Source organism: Gymnoscopelus microlampas (genome assembly GCF_963454915.1).
Source record: "Gymnoscopelus microlampas genome assembly, chromosome: 5".
NCBI lineage: Eukaryota > Metazoa > Chordata > Actinopteri > Myctophiformes > Myctophidae > Gymnoscopelus > Gymnoscopelus microlampas.
The window spans coordinates 14600550-14610024 of NC_139942.1; the positions used below are offsets into that span (position 1 = coordinate 14600550).

At 41.6% G+C, this 9475-nt stretch overlaps 1 protein-coding gene across 1 annotated transcript in view; it reads left to right on the forward strand.

Moving 5' to 3' along the window:
- LOC311044933 (receptor-type tyrosine-protein phosphatase N2-like) overlaps positions 1-9475 on the forward strand; it is a gene marked incomplete at both ends in the record, with an annotated part of 238223 nt that extends 228748 nt beyond the window's left edge. The window contains 4 exons of the mRNA XM_084056743.1: positions 2570-2623; positions 3688-3752; positions 5767-5840; positions 9404-9475. Of these exons, the coding sequence (XP_083912869.1) occupies positions 2570-2623; positions 3688-3752; positions 5767-5840; positions 9404-9475 (265 nt within the window). The remainder of the gene's footprint in view (positions 1-2569; positions 2624-3687; positions 3753-5766; positions 5841-9403) is intronic.

The following is a 9475-nucleotide window of genomic DNA, read 5'->3' on the forward strand; positions in this document are numbered from 1 at the left end:
TTAACATTTTTTAAAAGAGAGTGTACAAATGGAACCAAATGGACCCTAACGGGTCCAATTGGTTCCATTTGTACACTCTCTGAGTTACAGACCCATAAGGATCCATTTGGTTCCTCACTATCCCCTGGAACCCCTGGAACTCCCTCAAGGACCCCTGGGGGTCCCCGGACCCCACTTTGAGAACCAATGTTATAGGCCATGAACCCCCATTGGATACCATTTTACCATCCTTGGGACCCCACCTACACTGTTAATTTAACTCTGAGGAAATGGAACCAATTTGGTTCCATTCGTGCACTCTCAATAGTTACAGAAACCGTTAAGGGTCCATTTGGTTCCATTTGGACACTCTCAGAGTTACAGAACCGTATTCCTAGATCGGTTGTTCTCGAACATTTTCATGTCAAGGACCCATCAGTCGATGAATTTAGCTACGGATCCCATCTCAAAAGATTTGATCAACATTTATTTAAGGAAGTTAAACAGATGTGGACGCTATGTTAACTCATTTGGCTGGGGACCCCCCTGGAGGTCCCCGGAACCCCACTTTGAGCACCAATGCTCAAATGCCATTCCATTTAATGTATTCCATTTGTGTGTTGTAGTGCGGTGCAGTGGAAGGAACAGTACTAGCGCACTGACGTACCCCTGCTCCATGTCGACAGGGTGAATGTGTTTTATTAATAATTCCATCTGATGATGAAATCACGACAGTAGGCTACAGTATACTGAACACACGGTACATCAGTTCCTATACACAGTAAAAATCCTCAGTGGTATTTTAACCACTCAGTAAGTTATACTTAGAAGCTTGTAGTATGTGTGTGTGTGTGTGTGTGTGTGTGTGTGTGTGTGTGTGTGTGTGTGTGTGTGAGTGATGTAGAGACTGAAGAGGTGAGTGCTAGTGGGTGAGGTGGAGTCTGAACATGAGTGCTAGGGGGTGAGGTGGAGTCTGAAGAGGTCAGTCTTCAGATTGTTTGATTGAATGCTTTATTTAGAAGTTTGCAGAAAAAAAGCACATGAAAGTACAGTTTAAATACAAGGTCAACTAAATAGGATTGAAAAGCCCATGAAAGCCTAATGGCGTGTTTCAAATGGGGTCCCCATGTACTCAATCCATAGTGACATTAAATGACAGACGCTATTATGCAGAACATCATATAAACAGTTTACAAATTGAAAAATAAGAAAAACAAAAATATGTACAGTAGAAAGTTCGAGAAAAAAAAGGGGGGTGGGGGGTTACGGCAGAACATTGGGAGTGAGTCTGCAGTTCTGACTGCAGTGGGGAGTTTATTCAGCAACGATATACCACATACAGTACCACCACTTTAACATCTAACAAAAAACATAAACTTACGACTTACGTCAACCAAGATATATTTTATAATGACACGTCAAGATGTTTACATAGATTATTGGTGGATAGTGTTATTATTTAGTTTATTATTTAGTGGTGTGGTCTTGAAAAGGAATCAGAGATGGATTGCCTGCCAGGATTGAACTCTCACGGCCTTGATCCCTGCTCGGCGGTGAAAGGCATTGTGGGTATAGGCCTCAGCGCGCTCTTTGATGTGAGGGATCTCTGGGGTTCAATCACATCTGGCGTCGGAATGTATCGCAACACACACACACACACACACACACACACACACACACACACACACACACACACACACACACACACACACACACACACACACACACACACACACACACACACACACACACACACAGTATACAGTATATATATAAATATATATATATATACACACCTAGACGTCCTGACTCTCCAAACTAGTTCGGAAAGCCTGTCCGAACGTGACGTTTTTTTCCGGTGTGGGGAGGAGCATGCATTGGCTTTTAATGACGTTCAACATATCACATGCTCTAAGCTACGGTAAGGGGTATTTACAGATTTAAAGCTACAGTAAGGGGTATTTACAGATTGAATGCAGTCTATGTTTGTCATTGTTCAGGGCTCTGACAGCCTCAGGAAAAGAAAAAAAAAGAAAGAAGAAGAAGAAACCTTGCTGAGTATTGAGCCCAGAGCTTTTTTGGAGACACCTTTCGGGTGTTTGTCTGTCCTTCACATTGGATGTCTGTTTTAAACTAGCCACTATACCAGACGGGTGGAGTTTACCATTGAATTCCTTAAGGCGTGATGTACAATAGCATTTAGCTAAAGTGATGTTTCACAGTGTTCCTCAAAGTTGGGTGCAGGGACCACCAGCGGTCCAAATCAACCCTTACAGGTCTTTAACTCTGAGAGTGTACAAATAGAACCATATGGACCCGTAACCATTTGTACACTCTCAGAGTTTGGACCGCTGGTGGTCCCCAAACACAGCATTGAGAACCAGCGCTGGATGTATGTAGTGTCTGTGTGTGTTGTTACTGATGTTTGTATTATTGGTGTTCTGTTAACATTAAACTGTGTGCGTGCGTGCGTGTGTGCGTGTGCGCGTGCGTGCGTGTGTGTGTGTGTGTGCGTGCGCGTGCGTGCGTGCGTATTACCACTGCACTTATTAACCTAAAACCTTGCCTGTGCTTTTTCTTCTGTTTACAGAAAAGTTAACAAGTGCTACAGGGGGCGCTCTTGTCCTATCATAGTCCACTGCAGGCAAGTATTCGCCATAATCATATGACGTTATTCTGTTTGATTTGCACACTATTCGGGGCTTGTCAAAACCACTTCAAAACATTTTCTTTAAATAAAAAAAAAACATAAGAAGTGCTCACGTTGTGTCTACGCCTGTAGATTGTGCCTTATGTAACCACTTAACACGGCGGCATAAACACATCACAAACGCATCAGAAATGCAAATAACTTCAATGGGACCACGGCCAGGTTAGTTTGACGACTTTAACTTTCTTATTAACTATCTGTCACTTGTGAAGGGTTTGGGGAAGACGAGCAACCATTAATTAATTGGAGGAGAACGATCAGATGAAACGTCTAATTTCAACTTGACAAACTGTCCAACACAGTGTGAGAGAGAGAGACTTTTAATTGGAGACCTTGGAGTCTGTCAGAGAGAGAGAGAGAGAGAGAGAGAGAGAGAGAGAGAGAGAGAGAGAGAGAGAGAGAGAGAGAGAGAGAGAGAGAGAGAGAGAGAGAGAGAGAGAGAGAGACAGAGAGACAGACAGACAGACAGACACAGAGGGAGAGAGACAGACAAAGAGAGGGAGAGAGACACACAGAGAGGGAGAGAGACAGACAGACAGACAGACAGATAGACAGAGAAAGCGAGAGCTGTAGTGCGTGCGTGCCCGCATGCGTGCGTGCGTGTGTGCGTGCGAGAGAGAGCCTGACAGCATTAGAATAAGATTACAGTGTCTCATTTCACAAAATGTCTCCCCTTCATCCAGAGAGCTGAGGGAAGGAACTGGTCAAAACAACAGAGTTGGGAAGTAATCTGACGACATACATTAACCACTTAAGCCCTATTTTATGTTTTGGTTATTTGAAAACATCAGATCCCAAATGAATATGTATTAGACTGTGGACCCCCATCTGAAAATATATTGTGCCAGAGACCCCCATACAAGATTTGTTTTGGTAAAATATTTTTAAAATATTCCAAATTGTTTACATTATTTCACGATTTTTGGAAAATATCAGTCGCGATGCTGGTCTATAAACACTTAGTGTGTGTTTTAATGTATAATGTCTGTGTGTTCCAGTGATGGGGCGGGACGGAGTGGAACGTACGTTCTGATTGACATGGTCCTCAACAAGATGGCAAAAGGTGAGTGTCTCGTTTTTTTTTGTTGTTGTTTTTTTAAATCGGTATCGGCAAATATGCAGCCGATTTGTCCCTATTTTGGGCATGGCATTATAGGTGAACCATTATAAACTGTTTGTGAGGGGGGGGGGGGGGCATATTTAGTTGTTTACTCATAAGTAAAATGTTCTGAAATAGAAACTGTAATCAAATCCAACTTTTGCAAATTGATGTTCACTTATTGACAAAATATCAGTGTTGGACGGTCGGTGGTCTAGGACTCTTTCAAATCGGAGAAAGAGAGAGAGAGACAGAGAGAGAGACAGAGAGATATCTACAAGCTCATAGCGCGGCACTCAGTGCCGCGCTATGAGCTTGTAGATGAGCTTGTAGATGAGCTTGTAGATCTGCTATTTTGCTATTGCAGATCTACACGAGCTTGTAGATCTGCTATTTCTGAATAGTCAAAGCAATCTAAAAATGACACGGCTGCGTTCCAGGTCTTAATGGCTTAGGCCGTGTCCACAGGCTGGTGGTCAGGGGCTTGATGAGGATTACGGGGTTTGTCCAAGTGTAAAGGCAAAGCAGCTTGCAAAAACACTGCTCAATCCCCTCCATTAGGCTCTATTCACAGCAGCCATATTGTGAAGACATTCACAGGTGTTACCAATGATACTAATGAAGGCTCTGTTCCATTCTGGTCAAACAGAGTCAGGGTGCTGATATTGTGCATGTTGGCCCACTGGAAACACCAGTGGGTCTACAGTTGGGGTCCAGGGACCCTCATGGGCTTCCAAATGGCCCCTTACAGGTACGGGTCCATTTGGTTCCATTTGTACACTCTCAGAGTTATGGGGGTCGTGGAAACACTGTGCTACACTAAATGGAACAGAGCCTTCATTAGTATCATTGGTAACACCTGTGAATGTCTTCATAATATGGCTGCTGTGAATAGAGCCTATTGGCAGTCGCTCTATTTGGACCTTTGCTTTCTGTATCCAGAACTTTCCCCGGCATCCCAGCAATATGGCAGATGGAAGTGTATGACCTGTTACAGTATGTTGACTGTGAATGTGTACAAGTATGCTGTATTCTGTCAACTTGTTTGGACCCATTGCACCGAGACACATGTTATTTTGAGTATATGCACACGTATGACATCAGAGGCAATTCAAAAAAGAAAATTGGGCCCTTATTGTGTATGTGTTTCTTTTTGTTTATAAATGTGGACTCAAATAAAGGATTTAACCACTTATTAACCCATTAAGACCTGGAACTGTGTCATTTTTAGATTTGAGCTAAAAAGCATTATTTTACACTTTGGGCTTATTCAAAAATAGAAGATATACAAGCTCATAGCGCGGCACTCACGAGCTTGTAGATCTGCTATTTTTGAAAAATCGTGAAAATGTGTGCAAATCTTTGAATATATATATTTTTAAAGTGAACCGTTTTTAACTCAAATCTTTGCTTCTGGGGGTCCCTGGCACACAATATTTTGATGGGGGTCCGCGGCCAAATACATATAATTTTGGGGGTCCTTGACATTAAAAAGATTGAGCACCACTGATATAGAAACATACGTTTTTCAGAATACTGTTGAGATTTAGGAGACATGTAGAATCGGCTTCAGGTCTCAATGGGTTAAGATATTTAGACCGGGGAAAGAATCTGTGTCATTTTAGATTTCTTTGGCTATTCAAAAATAGCAGATATACAAGTTATTGTAAATCTACTATAAAAAAAAAATCGTGAAAATTGTGCAAATCTTTGAATATATATATATATATATATATATATATATTTATTTATTTTTCTATAAAAAAAACAAAAACAAAATATTTTTCAAAAAACCCAAGCATCCATACTGTGGGGAAAGCTTTCGCAGAAAATAGCCCGCTCGACAATCTTGTAGGTTTTTCTGTGAAAGCTCTCCCCACAATGACCAAAAACACTGAAAAGTCACTAGTATAGCGCCCTGAGGGACTCCGGTCAAACCATATAGGGTGTAAGGGGTTAAAATGTGTTTGTTTTTCAGGTGCCAAGGAGATCGACATTGCTGCCACCCTGGAGCACCTGAGAGACCAGAGGCCAGCCATGGTGCAAACCAAGGTACCTTTCACCCTGTTATGGCCTTATAGTTGTTCTTTAGTTATTTTGCAATAACTAAGTGAAAAAGATCTTCTATTTTTGAAAAATCGTGAAAATGTGTGCAAATCTTTGAATATATATGTTTTTTAACACATTGAGTGCCAAAAACAGTCCGGACCGTTTTTGAGAAGCTATGCGTTATCTGTCATAAACGGTCCGGACTGTTTTTGGCCCATTTAAAAAAAAAAAAAAAATTCCCACGTGGGGCGTTCTAACGAAACTTTGGGATCATCCAAGGAGTCGCTAAGAAGGAGAGGCCGGATGTGGATCCATGTCAAAAATGCCTCCGGTCGGCGGCCCCAATGTTAACTCCTTGACTAAAAGCTTAATATCTCCATTTCTTTTTAACGTGGTGGAAGTGAGACGTTTTCGATCGGCGATCACTCTGCAATGGAGGATCGCGTTCGAAATATTATTGTTCCAGGCGTTAGTCGGGACCCTCCGCCGTCTCGCACGCTTTGTTTACATGCACTTCCTCGTCGGGGCTTCTACAGCACGAAACATATCAGCGTAAGTGGATGGAAGATATGCTGGCACTAGATGTACCCTATTTTAATAAACCTCTGGCACACAATGTGTTAAAGCGAACATTTTTAACTCCAATATTTGCTTCTGGGGGTCCCTGAAACTAGATGTTTTGAGATGGGGGTCCACGGCGAAATACATATTTAATGTGAAATTTTTGTTCCAGGGACCCCCAGAAGCAATATTGGAGTTAAAAATGTTCGCTTTATATATACTGTATATATAATCCAAGATAATCAAAAGATAATCATATATTTGCAATCGCAGATCTACAAGCTCATAAAACGCGGAAAGGGGGAAAAAATAAACCTGTGTTCCAATGGATCCAATATAGTTATTATTTAGTCACAAGCTCTTGTTGATACTTTTCATTGGTTCAATAAAAAAACAGACACACTTAAGCACTTTCACTTAAAAACTCTTTCGAAAGTAGCGGAAACAGCCGATCCACTCAGCTCAAAACCCTCGTACGACACTCTTGTATGACAAAGCAGGGCATCATTCATTGCCCTGCTTTTACACACAAAAGGCTGAAATACAAGCTTTCCACGAGACGGCGCGTATTAACCCATTAAGACCTGGAACTGTGTCATTTTTTGATTTGAGCTAAAAGGCATTATTTTACACTTTGGCTATTCAAAAATAGCAGATCTACAAGCTCGTAGCGCGGCACCGAGTGCCGCGCTACGAGCTTGTAGATCTGCTATTTTTGAAAAATCGTGAAAATGTGTGCAAACCTTTGAATATATATATTTTTAAAGCGAGCATTTTTAACTCAAATAAATCATTGCCTCTGGGGGTCCCTGGAACTAAATATTTTGATGGGGGTCCGCGGCCAAATACATATCATTTTGGGGGGTCCTTGACATGAAAAAGATTGAGCACCACTGATATAGAAACATACGTTTTTCAGAAAACCGTTGGGATTTAGGAGACACGTAGAATCGGCTTCAGGTCTCAATGGGTTAAAGCGTGTTTGTAGGACGGCAAACCCCCGACCGCGGCGGCTGCAATAAATCGAGCGGTTTAAACGAACGTCCTCAAGTACAGAGATCATAGATTGTAAAGCATTTATTACGACCATACATCAAAGAGGGAGATGTGAGATATTAACCCGTTAAGACCGGGAACGCATCTGTGTCATTTTAAGATGTCTTTGGCTATTCAAAAATAGCAGATCTACAAGCTCGTAGCGCGGCACCGAGAGCTTGTAGATCTGCAATTTTAGAAAAATCTTGACATTTTTTTGCAAATATTTGAATATATATACATTTTTTAAACATTTTTAACTCATATCTTTTCTTCTGGGGGAAAATAAGCAGATCTACAAGCTCATAACGCGGCACTCGGTGCCGCGTTATGAGCTTGTAGATCTGCTATTTTTGAAAAATCTTGAAAATGTGTGCAAATCTTTTAAGGTATATATATTTTAAAGCGAACATTTTTAACTCAAATCTTTGCTTCTGGGGGTCCCTGGAACAAAATATTTTCAGATGGGGGTCCGCGGCCAAATACATAATCATTCTGGGGGTCCTTGACATGAAAAAGTTTGAGGACCACTGACTGCAACATAGGTTTAAGAAAAAAAATGTTAGAATACATTTTGTAGAATCGGTCTCGGGTCTTAATGGGTTAAAACGTGTATGATTGAGCGTGCGCTCTCTCTCTCCGCGGCTGCAATAAAGCGGCACTGTGCGCCCGACACCGAGCTCATAAAGACACGGCGGAGTGATCTGTGGGGGTAATTAGAGAGACAACAGTCGCCGCATCGATCCAGCGGTGCCTTTTATTATTATTAGCCCGTTCAATCCGGGACCGCGTCTGTGTCGTTTTTTCTTATTTCTTTGGCTGTTCTCAAAAAATAGCAGATCTACAAGCTCATAGCGCGGCACTCGGTGCCGCGCTATGAGCTTGTAGATCTGCTATTTTTTTTAAAGTCGTGGGAGTTTGTGCAAAGCTTTGAATGTATATTCTACAAATGTCTTCTAAATCCTAACTAATGTCTTCTAAATCATTTTATGTTGCTACATATCAGTGGTTCTCAGACTTTTTCAGGTCAAGGACCCCCAAAATGATATGCATTTGGCCGCGGACCCCCATCTCAAAATATTTTGTTCCAGGGACCCCCTCGAGAAGCAAAGATTTGACTTAAACATGTTCGCTTTAAAAAATATACTATATTCAAAGATTTGCACACATTTTCACGATTTTTCTAAGATAGCAGATCTACAAGTTCATAGCGCGGCACTATGAACTTCCAGATCTGCTATTTTTTCTAGTTGGCAAAGTATAAACTAATGGTTTAAGTGGTCACACGGATGCGTTCCCGGTTTGAATGGGTTAAACCACGGATCCTGAGCCGACCGCTATCGCCCGGCGGTCACATTGATTCTGGGAACACAGGCTCGCTAAGAAGTTTTAAGTTGATTCTAATTCTCTAAGATCACTGTTTCTCAACCATGGACCACCATGGTTGATAATTACATGGGGAAATGTTTAAACATGTAAATCTATCTATCTAGATATGTTTAAACAATATTTCATGAGTCAAGTAAATTTGCGTACATGCGTACATTTGAGTCAAGTACAGGAAGGCGTTCTTAAAGGGATAGTCCACCCACAAAATGACTTTTTTTTTAAATTAATGTGTCACCCCATGGAGACTTGAATTCATGGATATTGTTTTTGTTTTGTTATACGAGTCTCCTTTGTGTCTCCTACCGCACCGCTCCGGTCCGCTGGTCATCAAATTATTGGCATTCGACAAACTAAAAAATATCCATGAATTCAAGTCTCCATGGGGTGCCTAATCGATAGAATTTTTTTTTTGGGGGGGCTGAACTATCCCTTTAACATGCGAGGAAGAAGCTTGTCGTGTATTGTACGCTTTTGCTATATATTCTCTCTTCCTAATTTTCCTTGTCTGTCTGTCTCTCTCCCCCTCTCTCTCTCTCTCTCTCTCTCTCTCTCCCCCTCCCTTGCTCTCTCTCTCTCTCCAGGATCAGTTTGAGTTTGCATTGACGGCCGTAGCAGAGGAGGTGAACGTCATCCTCAAAGCGCTTCCTCAGTGA